General features: G+C 39.9%; 1 protein-coding gene across 9 annotated transcripts in view; it reads right to left on the reverse strand.

Annotated features, from left to right (window-relative positions):
• The window catches only part of NALCN (sodium leak channel, non-selective), a 363,838-nt gene that overhangs the window by 91,612 nt on the left and 252,342 nt on the right, over positions 1-19,884 (reverse strand). For 7 of the 9 annotated variants that reach the window (XM_024348325.3, XM_001149573.6, XM_009427188.5 and 4 more), the window contains one exon: positions 1,187-1,323. The exons of the other annotated variants lie outside the window; for them this stretch is intronic. In XM_024348325.3, the coding sequence (XP_024204093.1) occupies positions 1,187-1,323 (137 nt within the window). The remainder of the gene's footprint in view (positions 1-1,186; positions 1,324-19,884) is intronic. 9 annotated transcript variants of the gene reach the window in all.

The following is a 19,884-nucleotide window of genomic DNA, read 5'->3' on the forward strand; positions in this document are numbered from 1 at the left end:
CCTGCCTCAGCCTCCAGAGTAGCTGGGATTACAGGCATGCGCCACCACGCCCAGCTAATTTTGTATTTTTACTAGAGATGGGGTTTCTCCATGTTGGTCAGGCTGGTCTCGAACTCCCGAACTCAGGTGATCTGCCTGGTTCGGCCTCCCAAAGTGCTGGGATTACAGGTGTGAGCCACCGCACCCAGCCCAGTTTTTTGAATCTTATTGTGGTAATAAAACACTTTTTTTTCCCCTGTAAGACTTGGAAGAACTAGTTGCTCTCTCTAAATGTCCATTTATCATAAGCATGACTAAGAGAGAATTTTACATTTTAAGACTCAAAAGCAAGTGCGTTCATCTGATCTTCAAAGCATAATGAAAATTCAAGTAACGTCTCTTCAAATTACCAAATTCAATTAATTTTGTTTTTTAAAATTAGAAATGCAAATATATTTCTACCCGAATTTTAAATATTATGGCACCATATATAGTCTCATACTTTTATAACCCCCCACAGAATTATTTTTAAAGCTAGTAACATATTACTGTAATTCTGTTTGTAATTTCTTGAGCTATAACTAGAAGAATTTCCTTTTATTATTAAAAATAGGTGTTTAAAGCATCTTTTATGCATTTGCTTAACTGGAGGGCAAACGTGGTAGAAAATCAAATCAGTATGAGTGGAAAAACGCCACGGTTCTTCTTTTAAAAAGTGGAAGGCAAATTATATATGGTAACCTGACATGGTAGGCTCCATAAACACTGTAGTAGTACACAAACTGGGTCAGCTGTGGTTTCCCTGTTTGCTTGAAAATAAAAGGGCCACAGAGGCAATTTTAGTCTCATACGGTTGGGGTCTGAGATTGATGTCTACCTGCCATCCCTGCAACACTGAGCAGCTTCTCCAGTTTCCTGGGATGTCCCATTCCTGAGGAGTCATCCCAGAGAGAAGCGATGGGAAGCAGCCTTCTTGCTTAGGCTACTGCAGTTATAAAGTGACTCTTCTGTGAATACATTGCTTAAAAGAGTCAAAGTTATTTATTTATTTATTTATTTTAAATAGAGGTAGAGGTAGTAGAAAGATGACAATAAAATAGAAAGACACCCAACCCACATATACTTAAAAGAAGGGTTAAATCAGATTTAAGATGATGAATCTTTTACAATGTATGTGAAATATGCAATTAAAGAAGTATTTTGGTACCTGATTTTAGGAACTGTAAAATCTGAAGGAAGCTTTGAGATTTTCACCATTTGAGGTCTGTTTGGAAATTTTTCAAAGATTCGCAGGCGTAAAGGGAGCTTTTCTTTGGTGTCCGCATTTGCTTCACTTTGCTTTAACTAAAGAAAAATTGGAAAGAAGAAAAAAAGGGGGAACCTATAATACTATTATATACGTTACACAAAATTAGTTTTAGAATGGAAGCAATAAGTAATTACATGAAATGCCAGTAGATGGCAGCAAAGGCCTACCAAGTATACCTCTCTTGCCCGCCATAAATTGCTCTATGAGCTAAAACTTTTGAGTTAACAGAAAAAACAAAAACAAAACTTAACAACAACAAAAAAACCAAACCAGAAAAAAATTCAAGGGAAACTTTATGTCATTTTATTCCCAAAGACAAGTCTCTTTTCATCTCAGACATTTTTAATGGTTTACTATTACTTGCATATTTAAACAATAAAATTTGTTTACACGTCTAACGCTAGAATTAAAAATTTTTTAAAACCATGAAAAATTAAAAAAAATTAACTACAGAATCATACTAAGTAGTAGCATTTGTAAAGAGAGACAATGGCAGGAAAATTGGTTATGTCGTCTAGCAGATTAAAACAGAAAAGCTCAAAACACAAATACCACATTTGGTCCATGCAGCGAGTTTTCCATTTGGCTGCAAACATGCTTGGACACGACGAACTTAAATGCCATATGATATCTTTGTGAGAAATGACAATCAAATGGATTTATTTAAGAGTGTATATTTATATTTCTACAAATTGAGTTTCAGGGAAGCTCAGGTTTAACATCATAAACTGGAACAAGGCTGAACTAAGATACTACGAAGGCGGACTGTGGCTTCCAGAATTCATGCTATACTTTCCTATGCTCTCTTTTTCTCTCCCAGTGCCGACGTCTCTTGGAGTCCCTCTTTACTTCTGTTTACCTCTCCCCTTCTCCAGGACCTTCTGCAGAGTGGAACACCCTTCCCCACGTCTGCCCTGTCTTCTGTCCCGGCTTCCCAAACTGCATCTTTTAACACTGATGCCTTTCAAAGAGTACATGTAATTCAGGCTGCCTTTTTGGGGGGATTTGGGGGGTGGGTTTCAAAAATCATCCACTCATTTACCTCCTTGTTGGGTATGCTTTTACTCTATAACTATAATTTGTTTTAGGAATTGTGGAAAGATAAGAATTAGAGGCCAAGAGAGCTTTTAAAACAGGAAGAGAGATGGCAATGCATCCCTCCTATATGTGGAAATACAAATTGGCTAAGGAGAACAGGAGGGCTTCTTTTTGGGGAAACATTCCCATTTCAATATGATGGATGACTCAACTATCCTATTGGTTGTGAGCTCATGATGAGATTATACATCCTGATTTCTGGTTTTCTTATTAGGCTGCAGAAATTGCTCTTATGTTTTTGTTTTGTGTAACATAAACATTTACCTTAGCCATTTGTAAGTCTGATTTGATTTTGTGGGTAGCCTTTGGTTTTTCTGTCTTAGATGGTAATCTTATTTAGAGAAGGAGTCACTGCTGTTCGTTGCCTTCCTCCCCTCCTAACTGGAGTGCTCAACGCAGTAATGTGTGCAAAATGGCACGTTCTCAACAGTTCCATGGTTATGATGATGACAATGGTAAGGAATTAGCTCCCAAAGACACAAAACAAAAAGTAGTAGCATCTCCGTGAGAGGTACACAATTAGAAAAATGATTCCACACACGAATAAAGAGATTTACCAGGAAGAGTCTTGTTTTCTAAAAGTTGATACGACTAGTAGAAAAATACTTGTCAGTGGTAAATAGAGCAGAAGTAGAAAAAGCAGTTAATCTATTAGATCAGATCAGAGTGTAAGGCAGGTATATCAGGCCAAAGGTGATAAGACAGAGCAGAAATAAAGTATTGTTAATTCATGCATTTGCTGACTCATTTATTTGTACATTGATACTGTCACTTATAAATCAAATCTTATAGGTCAGCTTCTGTGCTAAGCTCAGGGGATATAAAAATAAATAAGTCACTGCACTCACCCTCACGGAGCCCACAGTATAACTGGGTAGATAGTTCTATAAAGAGACAATGATAATAAAATAGAATGGCCACTCTGGTAGATATAGGAACAGAGTGCTTGGAAACACAAGGTATAGAGCAAAGAGAGAAATAAGAAAAAAAATGAAGGCACTACTTCTACTCCAAGAGACTTCATGGGCAGCAGAATAGACACACGTGGTCAGAAGAGAGTTGACTTGGGGGCTGTAGACGTATCAGGACTGGTATGTATATTTTATGAGAATTCAATGTCTTCAAAGAGACACAAGGGAAAATGGTATATTAATTGGGACATATCATTGAAATGAGAACACAGAGTTCTTTCCTAAAAGCCTCTAGGCCTGCCCACTGCCTGCATCCCCACCAGTGCCTCCCTGACCAATGCACCACTGGGTTCCTGCATTTCCTGCAGTGCTTTCTCCATCTGCTTCAGCTCTTTCTAATCTGCTCTTCATTCTGCAGTTATTGCCATTTCTCACGCTCTGTCTTAAAACCTTTCAATGGCATTCCACTGCCTCTTTCTTTCTCTCTCTTTTTTTTTTTTTTCTTTTTGAGATGGAGTCTTGCTCTGTCTCCCAGGCTGGAGTGCAGCGGTGCGATCTTGGCTCACCGCAACCTCTGCCTTCCGGTTCAAGCTTCAGTTTCCTGAGTCGCTGGAATTACAAGCATGCACCACCACACCTGGCTACCCACTGCTTTTAACAAACAAAAATAAAAACTTTTGTTTTAACAAACAAAAACAAAAATATAAACTTTTTTTTTTTTAAAGATATGGGATCTTGCAATGTTGCCCAGGCTGGCCTCAAACTCCTGGGCTCAAGGGATCCTCTTGCCTCAGCCTCCTGAGTAGCCGGGACTACAGGTGTGAGCTGCCATGCCTGGTCAAAATCTCAATCTTCAATCTAGGCTCAGAGGCCTTTTTTTGGCCCCTCCCTGCCTGTCCAGCCTCAGCTAGCCCTATCCCCACACCGGGTTCCAGTCACATCCTTCAGTTGCTTGGAAACATCTGCACCCTCTGCCTCAGAACCTCTGTGCCTCCCCCACCTCTGCCGGCCCTCTGCTGGCCCTCTGCTGGGTTCCCCTTTCTTCCTCTTTTTCTCTTGAACTCCATCAAATTCTACTTGTTTTCTAGATTTCAGTTCCACTAGAAATTCCTCAGAGAAGCTTTCCCTGACAAAGTTTTCCTCTTACAAGCTCATAACATGGTAGGATGAATCCTATAATATTGCTGTTCGTGTGGCTCAAAGCAGTTGAAAATCTGCAATTTCTTACGGGTCAATTGAATCCACAATACATTAGTTTCCTAGGACTCCTGTCACAGGTTACCACTAGATCATTAGCTTAACACAATAGAAATTTACTCTCTCAGCATTCTGGAGGCTAGAAGTCAAAAACCAAGGCGCCAGCAGGGCCATGCTCTCTCTGAAGGCTCCAGGCAAGAGTCCTTCCTTGCCTTTCTCTTGTTTCTCATGATTCTCAGCCATGCTTGGAGTTCCCTGGCTTGTAGCTGTAACACCCCATCCCTGCTTCTGTCACCACATGGCCTTCTGGGCCTGCGTGTTTCTGTGTCTCTGAATCTGAATCCCCCTCTCCTTTTCCTTATAGATGCCAAACACTGGACCATCCAGAACAATTAACTTAACTGGTTACCTCTGCAAAGACCCAATTTCCAAAGATGGTCTCATTCTGAGGATCCAGCTGGACAAAAATTTTGGGGGAATGCCTTAAACCCCCTACTTGTATTGTCGTTTGAGACTATATTGTGTGACCCCTTGCACAACAGTTCTCTTTTCCCTGAGACTGTAAACTTGGTGAGGACAGGAACCATGCAGGGCTCTGCACATTATTCCACGGCCAGTGGCTGGCATGGCACTGGACACAAGGTGAGCTGAGCAAATATGCAGTGAAGGAATAATGGCGTTGATCAGGTGGCGGAACTCAACTCTAAGCTAAACTCTCCAGCAGACAACTGGGAAATAAAAGAAAAGATTTTAGATATATCCTGAAGGGTAGAGAGATAAGCATAAAATATCTATTGATTGATTGAATAAATTTGTTAGTGTGGAGTATGCGTGTCCTTAGATTCACAGAAGAGCATAAAATTAGACTCCTGTGTCGTTTAACCTGAACTGATGTCTGTTGTTGACAAACTAATGAATGTTTAGACAAAGTACAGATATAAAAATTTTGTAGGCTGGGCGCGGTGGCTCACGCCTGTAATCCCAGTACTTTGGGAGGCCGAGGCGGGCGGATCACGAGGTCAGGAGATCGAGACCATCCTGGCTAACACGGTGAAACTCCGTCTCTGCTAAAAATACAAAAAATTAGCTGGGCATGGTGGCAGGCGCCTGTAGTCCCAGCTACTAGGGAGGCTGAGGCAGGAGAATGGCGTGAACCCGGGAGGTGGAGCTTACAGTGAGCCAAGATTGTGCCACTGCACTCCAGCCTGGGGGACACAGGGAGACTCTGTCTCAAAAAAAAAAAAAATTATAAAGGGATATGTTGGAGAAATGGCAAGTTATATTTTATCGAATATCCTTGAATATATTGTTTAACATATGTAGGATACCAACAGTCACCTTGTTAACATTTTAAAAATGGGTTTCACCCACATTCTAATTGGTATTAGAGATATTTACACTCCCCAAAGCTTGTACGCTCCTTAGGAACAAGATACCATCTTAAATTTACTTCTATAGTACATTCTAGGGAGTAGAAATAGAACTCTTTGTAAATAAATGAATTAGAACTCAGCACGACTTGGTCATTGTGCTGTGAAACTACAAAGAACAGACGGGAAGCTCTTTTTGGAGACTCAGAAGGTTCTTCACGATTGTGCAAACCTGGCATCATTGCCCTACAGTTGTGCATTAAGGGCCAGTTAACACAGAGAAGGATGAGCGGCTGCTTGAAGGGTGAGTATTTCGAATCTCATGGCTGAGGCACTGAATCAAACCTCCTAAAAGCAAGGGCGTGTTCTTCTGGACAGCAGTTCCCATGCACTCTTTGCTGTTATTAAGAGAGAAGCAGCATCAACTAAAAATGAGCACAGGTAAATCCAGCAGCCCTGCGGGTCCTCTCCTAGGTGCGTGCCTGCAAGAACTGTGTGCACACCCACAAGGCACAAGCCCTCCCTTGGCCACAGCAGTGTCAGTTGTTAAAAGTCCCAAAATGTGAACTGTCCAAATGCCCACTAGCAGTTGAATGGGAAAATACATTTGGGTTTATTTAAATATTTGAATGAGTGAACTACATCTCAATGTAAGAATGTGGATTTCACAACATAACATTGAGTGAAGGGAGCCAGACGCAACAAAAGAGTACATACTGAATGATTCCATGTGGATGAAGTTAAACCAGCAGGTGACACTGACGTGTGCTGCTGGGTGTCTGCAGAGTGGTCGTCCTGGGTGGGGGTGGAGGGGAGCGGGAGGGAGTATGGAAAGGGGCTTCTAAGGCACAGTCAATATTTCCTGAGCAGGGTGCTGGGTGTGTTCGGTTTACAAAAATGTATACAATACCTCTTTCCATATGTATATTATAGGTCAGTTAAAAGTTTTTCAAAAGGGAAGATGATGCAGTTAAGCAAAATGATTCCATTCTTACTTCGGCACTATCAGTCACCATAACTTTGACGTCTTTCCCAACCCATGATTTTGACCAAGCTACAGACACAGAAAAAGGAAGAAAGAGTAAGATGGGAGTAGACAGGGTGTGTGTTGGTGGTGGGGGATGAGGTGACCATGATACACAAAGTATTACATATTATTTTGAAGCCACTATTAAGTTTCTTTAAAATGTAATGAAATGGTATTCTACCTTTTATCCAAATTCTTTCCCCTTTTTTTGCATTTAAGCAAAGATTTTGCAAGATTAAATTTACTTTGATGCAAATGAATGAATAATATATATTATAAGAAGTGGTTATGAATTTTTAAGATTATACTATACCAAGAAAAGAAGATCTTTTAACATAAAGTAATTATAATTGTAAATGTCCATTTAAAAAGTGTTTTTAAGATCATGATTCTTGAAGGGAAAGAACACAGTGTAGAGAATCCTAGGATTTTATTTTTCATATTGAAAAATCTAATGTAAAGAACAGTACAAAGGAAGTTTATAATGGCCTCAGCTGAGCATGAAGTCTGGCTGCAACCGAGAGATCAAATGATAGCTTTGTCACACATTCACATGGTAAAGAAAAGCACATTTGCAAGAATGAAATTAGAATCAAAGAAACAAACTTCAAACCTTGAGCTTTAAAACTAGAAGTCATCTAAGCTCAGTGCTATTCTACGGCTCAGCATCTGCCTGGCTGAGATATCATTACACATCGGGCGGCTGAAAGCCTCTGCTTTCCCTGACTTCTCAAGAGACTTCGGGTGTAATTGCTCTGCACGACACATACTGTGTTCTGCCTCATCGCTTAAATCTTCCCTATTTCAGCCTGTGCTTTCTTCTGTTAAAATATTCAAACATTATTCAGTTTCAGTTCCTTTCTGATTGCTGTGAGGAATAACTGAATTGAAGAATTACATTAAATAAAAATTTTTGTAATTTTTTGGTATGATTTCCCAAAAGAAAACAATTTTAAAAACATTCAGACTTGGGAGATTCTCATTTTGAAATCTAGTCTGTGTTAGTTTGAAAACTGTGCATAGATTTGTGAGTTGATGTAACTGTAGAATATTTTTTGGTTGTTCAATATAGGAAAAATAACCACATTATCTTCAATCAGGAGAAAGGAGTCCCTCCTCTTTGTTATGTGAATAAATTAAGGCTGAATTCTCTTTGCTTCTTTACACAGTGGCTTTAGCTATTTTTTCTGTATCTATATATATGACATAGCAATTCAGAACATAGAGTCTTGCTAAGGCGTAAACTATTATTTTTAAAGGGAGTTTCTCTTGCTAATTTGTATATGTGATTTTACAACCCAAATCGCACAGTCAAAACAGATGGGGCATCTGGAATAATGATCACACATGTTGGTTTTTAATAATACTTCTGTGTAATTATAAAACCTTAATATACAAATACAAAGAATATCCCTCACTGGCCTGTGAAATCCAATACAGAATTTCTTCAGGTGGGTGGGCACTGTCTTTTCTGCTGTGGACAAAAGGCAACCAAGTCAAATTAGTGCATAGAAGACAGCGATACTTTACAGTTTTCAAATGTTTCATCAAAAAACATGTTTAAGTCACTAATTTTTCCCCGTTTTACAAAAATATTTAATACACCCAGTATATCCAAGGTCAAAGTGGGGTTTTCAATTATTTGGACGCATCGACTGAAGCCACAGATAGAAATTGGAGGGCTCATTTCTTGGTTAGCCTATGGGCCATAAAAGCTACATTTTTATGTGATAGCTGACATCCAAAATGTTCATAACATTAGCTGATTAACTGCATGTGCTGTATCCTGGCTGGTTACTCATTCGTCCAAGCAGCATGTCCCTTAAGTAAGTATGAAGAGAAGCTCTGTTTTCAGAGGGGCGGATGCACTGGGCAATTAAGTGGCTGTTTGTGTTTGTTGGTTTGGGAGCTCAGCAGAGCACTTATAACAGACTGTTGCATTCCTGCCACTTATGATATCCCTGAAATGTGCATAAAATGTTTACTTTCATGCTGTTATCACAACCCTTAAGATCTTACAAGCTTTAAATGTCCTTCAGAAGGTTACTTTGTGCAACAACATAGATAATATTTGCAGCAAGGCTAAGCTAACCAACAACTCTAATGAATTGGTAAAAGAAAAAAAAACTATTCAAATCCAGAATACCTAATTATGTTGAATGAGCACATTTTGCTCATATTATTGTCCTTTAATATCCCATTAATGTAATTAATAATTTCTTAGAGACAGTGGTGATGAATAAAGATTGATTTTGTAGGTTTATTCTTCTAGGTCCCAAACATTTCTATTTTATATTATATCTGTCCTTTGTTACTCCACTGAGACACAGTTGTTTCCATTAGAGAATTTACTGAGTCATAGAAATATGCTCAGTGTGATAAAAAAGTATATATCTTTTTTGCTCCACTTCAGATGAAATTATATTAGAGTTTCATGTCAACTAGATACTTGGTTCTTATTGTGAGATGATTCTTCGTTAAGTGCTAGGGAAAAATGTCACACCAAAGGGAATTCAGGATACACACACACACACTTACACACACACAAACACGCACATACACGCCCATGTAATTTTTCTCTTTTTTTTAATTTATAAAACATCAGAGATAGCATAAGTAAAAACAGTAAAAAACAAAGTAAGAAGACATGGATTTAAACTTTCGTTCAGTTTTATAATCTCTTCACCCCTTTGGATTTCAGTGTTTTCAAATAAAAAATGAGGATATTTAGTCTTTCATATAAATGCCAGACATGTAAGTGAGATAGCAATATGCCTGTAATTTGAATTACTCAAGGGAAATGTGCTATACAAACCAAAGCTATCACCATGCCACAGTGACTGCTTGCTCTACAGGAGGATGACTTCACCCATATGAATGGGGTGACACATATGTGTGCTTGAGTCCCTTCCCTCTGGCTAATCTGAGACAACTCAACCTCTCCCTCTTTCCCCAATTTCTTCTCGTTTGCTATGTTGATTGGATTGTTTTCTCAAGACTCTTGGTTGTAAAAATGAAAATGAAAATAGGCAGTTAAACCATTTCTCCTGATCATGCCTCCTTTGCTATTTAAGGTTGCTTCTTCAAAGAGATGCTTACAGCACCATTATATCGCTTCCCACCCCTCTTCCATCCTCTCCTGTCTCAGGTGTCCCCCCCTGCCTCAGTGGGGCTGCTCCTGGCAAAGTCAGCGTATTTCCCATTTTGCTGAATCCAGTGGTCAACTGGTCATCCAAATTTCATCTCATGGAGACTCCTGAAACCTTCCTAACTGGCTTTCTGTCTTAGCTTTTTCCCTTTAAACCAATCTTTTAGAACATCTAGAAAATAAATACCTTTATGTCCCTCTGGTCCTTAAAGTAATGCAAAGACTATCAATTATGTACAGAAGAAATTCTAATCTTCTTAGCATGGCATAAGTGGGTCTTCCAGTGCTTTGCCCTCTATGCTCTAACCTGTACGTCTGTGCCCCCCTCACACAGGGATGTCACATGAAGATACTGCTCCCCATGCCTGCAATACACTTATTTAGCTCTTATAAATCCTTCCAAAACCATCTTCTCCAGGAATATTTCTCAGAATAACAACTGGTAGGTGAAGTAGTAAACATGCGTGCTGGATATGATGCTGAACACTTTATGCTAATATTATTTAACCCTAAAAATTAGCTCCCTGATGTCGGTACCATAATTAGCTCCATATTATGCAATGTCATCGATGAGGAAACAGGTCCATGGAGCTTCAATTAGCTGCCTGAAGTCACATAGCTAGAAGTGGCAGAACCGGAATTTGACAACAATTTTCCTGATTCCAGAGCTTGAGCTTCTAAAACTGTTGTATACTGCCACACCAAAACAACACTTTCAAGCAATTGGTACACTTTTACTTGTGAATCTTGTGCCTGTTATTCCTCTTATATGGGATATTTTCACTCATTTTCCTAAGAAAATTTTATGCATCATTTTTAGACACATCTTCCAGGACCTGCCTCTAAACCAAATTAGGCACATCTTCCTCTGTGCACCTTGCATTTAGTCACATCTCCCTCTGTTGCACCTTGCTCAGGGGTTTGCACTATAACTTTCTAATTACGTGTGCTTTTCCCCTACTAGCATGATGCATTTTTAATTAAGGGCAGAACTCTCTGTGGCCCTGTGGCCTCAAATTGTGCACACAATACAATGATAATGCAACGGTGATGAGATGAGAACAAGAAGGCAACACTAACGGAGTCCCATCAACAGGCAGAAGAGGATCATTTGTAATATTTCTCTTCATTCTATTATTGTTTTCTTAGAGCCTTTACAATATGGAATCATCTATATTATCCAGCACAAGCAAGTCTTCCGATTTCAGATGAGTTATATTACTGGCAAAGATGAAAGAGGAGTAATGACAAGTTACATCAGATTTTCTATTAGAAACAAAATCACAAAAAGCATTTGGCTCTTGATAAAGTGTGTGTTCCCAGCTTTTTAAGATCAAAAAAGAATAATAAAGTATAAACTTGATACAACGTATTCATGGCATAAAGCTACACAGATGTACATATCTTTGAACAAGGCAACACAGGAGCTAATTTCTATGTTGCATTATTACAGCTTACCATAGAAAATTCTCATCCTGTTTACAAAAACACTATTTTGAAGTAATTTAAAACTCACATGAGAGTTGCAAAGATAGTACAGAGAGTTCCTGTATACCTTGACCCAGCATGTTATATACCATAGAACATTTATCAAAACTACAAAATTAACCTTGGTCAAATGCTTTTAACTAAAGAAGTTATTGGGAATTCCCAGGTTTTTGCATGAATGACTTTCGTCTGATCCAGGAGCTCATCCTGGAAACCACATTGCATTTCATTGTCACATCTGAGGTTTCTCTTGGCTGTGACAATTCCTCTAATTCTTCTTGTTGTTAATGACTTTGATGGTTTCGAGGAGTATCAGTCAGGTAGTTTGCAGAGTGTCCCCCAATTTTGGGTTGTCTGATGTTTTCTCATTATTAGACTGAGGTTATACATTTTTGGGACAAATACCACGGAGATGATATGCCCTTCTCGTCATATCAGGGTGTATATGACATTGAGGTTAACTGTCCTTACTTGGGTAAGGTGATGTCTGCCAGGTTTCTGCATTATAAAGTTACATTCAGTGTTTCTCTTTTCCTACTCCATTGGCTTGAGGCAAGTCACTGACTCCAACTGACACTTAAAAGAGAAGAATTAAAGCTTTATCTCTTAGGAAGGAGGAGTATCAAAGAATTTGTGGGCGGATGTTAAAGCTGCTACAATAATTTAAAAAAGACTTGGAGAGGACACTTTGAGGCCATGCAAATGTTCTATTTCTCCTTAAAGTTTCACATACTAATTTTGGTATTCATCAGCTCTTGTCTGTGGCAATTACAACAATAGTTTCCTAATGGCAATTTTCTGTTTACTTCATTTATTATTCTATTATTTCTATTTCTCTACATTTCTTACTTGGAATTATTCTGAGAGAATCAGTTGTCCCTCCTCCTTTATTTATTTATTCAATCATGTATTTGTATAAATATGTATTTGTGACTATTTATTGTATTCTTTGGGTTATAACCCAGTACTTTCCTTATTCATTTCATTGCTCAAAGTCTTCCTGCTTTGGCCACTGGGGGCTCTTTCAGTCGGCTTCTCTAGTCTTCAGACATACTTCTATCTATTTTGTTTGTTTGTTTGTTTGTTTGTTTGTTTTTTCCTTTTTAGCTCTTCTTTATTTTCTGGCACCACAAAATGTCCTATCCTCATCTTGTGTTCTCTTTAATTCAGCTCTAAAGCCAGCCATTTCTTCAGAGTGCCGACTTGTTTTATTGGAGAATGTTATTTAGGGACCAAAATCCCAGCACTAGGTTTCTCATTGTTTCTAGTATACCCTTACTTCTAGGCTCCCTCAGCAGAAAGAGCGGGGAAATACATGTATGTATACTAACTCATGTACATACACTCTCTCACATTTACCTAGTTTTGTATATATTTACCTACGTATGTATCTTACATAACCCTCCAACCATATGTATGCAGGTATATATATATGCATGTAACTACCTACCTATCCCCTCTCTTAAAATAAGCTGAGTTCTTACTGATACTCCTAATCTAGCCCCACAGGTTCATTCTGGCATCTCCCCTCTGCTCATTTATAACTTCTTTCTCTGACACTATGAACTCTGGCTCTCATTTTCTATAGAAAATTCCCTTATTTGTTGCACTTAGTGTGCATGTAACGTTGCATCAGTAATGGTATTTACAATCAAATAAATATGACACTTTAAATTAGAGGCATGGAAAATACGTACTTTGGAATGCAGTCTTAACATTGGGGTCTTGGACCCCAGCAGTGTCCTATTCCCTTAAGTAATTTCTTTTCTGGCCACAATCATGCATTTCCAATTATCATTTTTGAGTATGTCTGTGGTCAAATGAAGAGTTTTTAAATGTCTCCTATGTTGATAAAAGGGCTTATTAGATACACTATGAAAATTCACATTAATCCACATATTTTATTAAAAACAAGTGGAAATAGGGATAACATTAAAGAAAATAAAATGTATATACTGCACTCATGTCCCAGTAACAATCTAACAAAATTAGTATATTGTTAATACCTGAGTACAAGTTATCAAGGCAGACGGTTCTATGGTTATGTAAGACACATGCATAGATAGGTAAATATATACAAAACTAGCTAAATACATGTGTATGTGTACTTGAGTTAGTACACATATACATGTATTTCCCTGCTCTTCTTGCTGAGAGAGCCTAGAAACACTGATATACTGGAAACAATGAGAAACCTAGTGCTAGGGTTTTGGTCCCTAAATACCATTCTCCAATAAAACAAATCAGCACTCTTTTAAGAAATGGCTGGCTTTAGAGCTGAATTACAGAAAACACAAGATGAGGACTGGACATTTCACGGTGACAGAATGCCAGGAATGCCTCACCTCTCACTGTGCCTGGGGATGCCCTACCTCTCACTGAGTAATGCTCCAAGTGGAATGTAAGGGAAGGCCAACAGTGAAATCAGTCATCCTCAATTATAGGAAAGTTGGATTATAAATGAGGATAAAAGACTGGTTGTTATCCCTAGTTAATTCCATAACTTTTTGGTCAACTTTGGTTATTAAAAATTTACTTCAGTGCAGTCTAGTCTCATATCTGATTCAAACCTCCCTTCTTCCTCACCCCATTACATGACAGTATGATATATGGTTTTGAGCTAGGGAGGGGACATGGTTTTTTTTTTTTTTTTTTTTTTTTTCCTGAGATGGAGTCTTGCTCTGTTGCCCAGAGCTGGAGTGCAATGGCGTGATCTCAGCTCACTACGACCTCTGCCTCCTGGGTTCAAGCAATTCTCCTGCCTCAGCTTCCTGAGTAGCTGGGATTACAGGCAGGCGCCACCACACCCAGCTAATTTTTGTATTTTTAGTAGAGACAGGGTTTCACCACGTTGGCCAGGCTGGTCTCAAACTCTTGACCTCGTGATCCACCCACCTCAGCCTCCCAAAGTGCTGAGATTACAGGGTGAGCAACCAATGGTCTTTTCTTTCATTGCTCCACATCTTCTTCTTTTGGGTGTAGCTCCTCCAAAGTTGGGGTCAGAGTGGAGAGTTAGGAGCAGAAGGTATTATTTTAGGAAACCACTGACCTCCCTTCTAGTTTGGTTTGGATCTACATCCATTCATCACTTATGTCCTTTGTTGATAGGGTTAACATATAATTCGTGTGATTTCTTTTTTGTATAAGGAGAGTTTTACTCTGGTCTTCCGCAGCCAAAGACGTCCTAAGAGAAAGAGAATCTTGTCTTCCTTAGGTCCTTCCTTTAATCCTCTCCTGAACGAGCATGTCTTGGCTTGGTCTCTGCCTGTGCAGCCCTCTGCCTCCCCAACCTTCCTCTAACATCTGTCATGGGCACTGCTGAGCTCCCCTCTGCACTGTCTGAGGTGGCAGAGAAGGAGAAAGGGGTGGGTTCCCCCAGCCCAGCATTAATCTTAGAAAATATTCTTCTTGACAGTCCCTTCTTGACAAGCTACTGCTAGCTGTACTCTGGCTGGCCTCTGACTTTCAGAACTGTCTATGTCACGCAAGGGCAGGTTCACTCTACCCCCATCTGCACCATTCTTCAGAAGGAAGATGCCAGCTTCCTTTCACAACCAACTCAGCTTGCTCTAATCTAGTGGCTGAGCTGAGTAGAGCTACGGGTTTCCAAGCTTCCAGATAGAAGAGCCAGTCTCTTTCTGTTTGACTGGTACTCCTCACTCCTACGAGTGATTCTCTGGAAGCCCTCTCTTGCGCTTTGGCAAAGGAGGAATAATCTCTCTCCGTAAACACTGCTACTGATGATTCTACCACAACTTTCCTCCCACAGCACTCTCCTTATTTCATCTGGGGGAGTGTGAGCTGGGAAGATAATCAGGAATAAGAGGACCACCAGTCATCTTTGGAAGGTGGAATCTCAATTTAGAAGATAGAGCACTTAGCACTGAGATTTTAGGCACAAATCCAGAGTAAGATGAAATGATCCAGTTAAAAATATGTTGAAGGCATATGAGAATCCAGGTAGTCATATAATTCCCTTTCCTAAACTCCCAGAGTGAAAAAATAATAGGAAAGTGGGAAAGTTTGATGGCATATTAAGTAAATGGCAATGAATGAATATCATCACTTTCCTGACTTTTATTCTTTCATTTGATCCATGTACAAATACAAAGCAATGCTGTCAATGACAGCATTTATTAATACAACCAAGATTTCTGCTAAGAGAAAATTGTATGGGTTGACAAAATCTGACTATTCTCAGAGGAGATTACTTATCTAGGGCCCTGTGACCCCAGCTCTAGTGCCAGAGCTTGCAGCACAGGTCAGGTACATGGTAGACCCAGCTCTTCATCATGGCTTGCAGTCGCCCCCTCCGGGTGGTTACTAACATGTTGCCTATGCTGGGGATTGCAGTTTGTGTAGGTGGCCAGGGGTCGGAGCAGAAATTCACAGTAATGAACAGAGAACATATTAGAACTACGTATATTACAAAACCATGCAGCATGAACACCCCAAAATCAGAAGAGACACTGGACATAAACAACAGATCTGTCATAATGAAGTATACAGCTACAGGCGTCCCAGTAGTGACAGCTCTCGACTCTTTCCCGGATGAGAATTTTAGATCTAGAAAAGATCTTGTCAGGGTCTAGTGCAGGGGCCCAGATTTAAATGCCTATGAGACCAGGGAGATGATATAAGTGCCAGCTTGGATGACATAAAACAATCATATAAGACAATATATAGGAGTTAGGACTCGTGTCATCAAAGTAAAGAGGGCACACCGGATCTAAAGATACCCAAGTTAGATTTGGTAAAACTGAAAGAAAGGGAAGACATTTCTCCAAAATCACATCTCTTTGTTAGTGAGAGAGAAGGTTTTTTTTGTTTTTTGTTATTTTTTGTTATTTTTATTTTATTTTATTTTGAGACGGAGTCTCATTCTGTCGCCCAGGCTGGAGTGCAGTGGTGCGATCTCGGCTCACTGCAACCTCTGCCTCCTGGGTTCAAGCGATTCTACTGCCTCAGCCTCCTGAGTAGCTGGGACTACAGGTACACACCACCATGCCTGACTAATTTTTTGTATTTTTAGTAGAGACAGGGTTTCACCATGTTAGCCAGGATGGTCTTGATCTCCTGACCTTGTGATCTGCCCGCCTTGGCCTCCCAAAGGAGAGAGAAGTTTTAATTGTTTCCTCCTGTGGACCACTCAGTGGAAGGAAAATGTTTGCAAGGTCCCTTCTAAATTTCCTTCCCTCTTCCTTCTTTTTCACTTTGTCTGTGTCTCTTGCCTTTTATCTGCGCTTATCATAAAGCAGAGAGGTAAAGTGAGAACAGGAGCCATATGAAGGTGTAACTGACCAAGCGTGGGGAGGAGGGGCAGGCTAGGAAATGGGAACCAATACTCCCTCAGAACCCTACAATGGCACTCACATCTGCTTCCTCCTGAATGAGTGGTTGGGGAGGGGCTGGATTATCTCAGCTCCTCTGTTCTGTTACCTTTGCCTAGACTGTTAAATGACAGTGGCATGCAATAGATAAACAAATTAAATCTCTCTGTAATATGCAGGTGAGTTCTCCAAATGTCTGCCTGTTCTGTTTTTTGTTTTGTTGTGTTTTTTTTTTTTAATGAAGGTGTTTCTTCCTTATAAATTGCCTTATGGTACAAAGTAACTCATCACCCTTGTCAAAGCTGGTTGAGCCAGAAACCAGGCCAAAGACAGGGACTTTCTATAAGACTGGCCAGCATTGCGAGGCAATCAGAGATGAAATTCCTGCCTAAAAGGAATCATATTGATTAGCTGGATCGATCAAATCTGTTCTTATTGATCAAGTTTTGAACTTGAGATAGAGAAAATGTTGACTATTTGCAATGGAACTGAAAGTGAAAATACACAAGGAGGAAAACAGAGACAGGTTGAGTTACCATAAAGGCAAACACCAGCAGTTATTAAATGTTGCTCTTCCTCAAGGCTCCAGCATATTTTTTCTTCCCACCCTATACAATCTCATCCAGATTTACACCTTCCAGTATTATGAAAACATGGAGAACTTTACTAGGACTGAAGCTCAAAGGAGGCAGTCATTTTTGTCTGTTCTGTTCATTGACCTACGCCACATGTCTAGAACAGCACCTGAATAAATAATTGAGAATTACATTGAATGTCCACATTTATATCTCCAGGCAGCCATCCTTCTCCCCTGAACTCCAGACCTATACACAACTATTAGGCATCTCTGTTCAGACATCTTGAAAGATTCACCAACTCAACATGCCCAAGGCTGAGTTGATGAACGTTTCCCCCAAATACGGTTGTATGCTAGTGTTTCTTGACTCAGTTAATGACATTTCATTCATGCAACTGTAGAAACCTGAAACCAGGAATCATCTTTGAGACTCTCTCACTCATGTCTTTAAATCCAACCTATCACCAAGTCCCTCTTGATTTTATTTTCCAAACAGCTCTCTGGTTCACCACTGCCTCCCATCTTATAAGCTTTCAGTGGCTCAGGTTAAAGGTAAACATTAAAGGTAAATGTTCTGGCTGGTATGGTGGCTCATGCCTGTAATCCCAGCACTTTGGGAGGCCAAGGCAGGCGGATCACCTGAGGTCAGGAGTTCAAGACCAGCCTGGCCAACACGGTGAAACCTCGTCTCTTCTAAAAATATAAAAATTAGCCAGGAGTGGTGGCACACACCTGTAATCCCAGCTACTCGGGAGGCTGAGGCAGGAGAATCGCTTGAACCTTGGAGGTAGAGGTTGCAGTGAGCCAAGACTGTACCACTGCACTCCAGCCTGGGTGACAGAGTGAGACTGTCTCAAAACAAACAAACAAACAAACAAAAAACAAATGGTAAATGACCTTACCGTGTTTCTCAAAGCACTGCATGGTTCATGCCCTGCTGACTTTTCCACACTTACTCTATACCACTCCACCCTGGTCTTCCTGCATTCTGGGTGCACAGAGGCTTTCCCTTCTCCCTGGAGTGGTGCTCCCCTCCCCTGACCCACCACACCTCCGTGAAGTCCACAAGGCTCATCTTGCAAAACTTAGCTCTCCTGTAACTTTCTTCATCCTCACCCCTGACCACCATTTGTGTCGGGATCTTCTACGAGTGTCTCTCCTTAAATGATGTTATTTTCTGAAGAAAGCTCACCTCAATCTTTACACAGTTAGGAATTATTTTAATTACTTGATTTACATCCAACTCCCCTATTAGACCAGAAGGCTCCATGGGAGCAAAGAACTTACTTCTTATTGTACCTGGCCTAGCATTGTACACATGGTAGGGACTCAAATATTTGAAGAATGGAGGATAAAGCAGATTGTGAGGATGCTTCCAGAAGAACGGAAAAGTACATGAATTACTTGAAAAAAGATCCAAACGGACTGTGTGAAAGTTGAGTCCAAAAGGAATCAGGGCAATGACTCCAGCTCCAGCATGTTCCTATTTAATGTGTAGGTCCACACAGGGTAAACCTCACTATTCTAACTCCTCACAACAAATCTTAACACAACTATAGGAGTGCCTTTTTGTAATTCAACGAGTGTCAGGCACCGCATAAAACTGAAAACTAATTGTCATGCTTTTCTCTTAGAACCATTGCAATCTAGTTTCCCACTGCCTGTGACAGGATCTGAAAGAAAAAGTGCTGCGAGGTTGCTCTTCCTTATCATCCCTGCTGTTTTCAATGGTACAGTGCAGTAAGCTCATGCTTCTTAACAATTTTGTTCTCTTGATTAAAGGAAACAAAATAAAATAGCATCCTTACAGTTAAGCAGTTGGTGGTGTTCAGTTGGAGTTGAAGTGTGAGCTTCTCTCCTGTTTGGGCACATTTTCCCTCCAAATCCCACTATATTTTATTTTATTTATTTTTTTGAGATGGAGTTTCACTCTTGTTGAGATGGAGATTTGCAGGCGCCATCTCAGCTGACTGCAACCTCTGCCTCCTGGGTTCAAGTGATTCTCCTGTCTCAGTCTCCCAAGTAGCTAGGACTACAGGCGCCCGCCACTACGCCTGGCTAATTTTTTTGTATTTTTAGTAGAGATAGGGTTTCACCATGTTGGCCAGGCTAGTCTCAAACTCCTGACCACAGGTGATCCACCTGCCTCGGCTTCCCAAAGTGCTGGATTACAGGTGTGAGTCACCATGCCTGGCCTATATATATATATATATATATATATATATATATATATATATATATATATATATATATATATATATTTTAATTGAAGGGTTACCTTGCAGAGTGCTGTGGAAACTAGAATGAAAATAATTCTGAATTAGCACAATTAAAGAATGATACAACTGACAACCCACCATTGTAGACTCGAGTGGACAATCTTAGGTGTGTAGTTTCATGTTTGTTCCATGGTAAGAGAGATCATGCTAACAAAACAGTCCCGAGTACCC

The sequence above is a fragment of the Pan troglodytes genome, chromosome 14, assembly GCF_028858775.2.
Source record: "Pan troglodytes isolate AG18354 chromosome 14, NHGRI_mPanTro3-v2.0_pri, whole genome shotgun sequence".
In the NCBI taxonomy this organism is placed as follows: Eukaryota; Metazoa; Chordata; class Mammalia; order Primates; family Hominidae; genus Pan; species Pan troglodytes.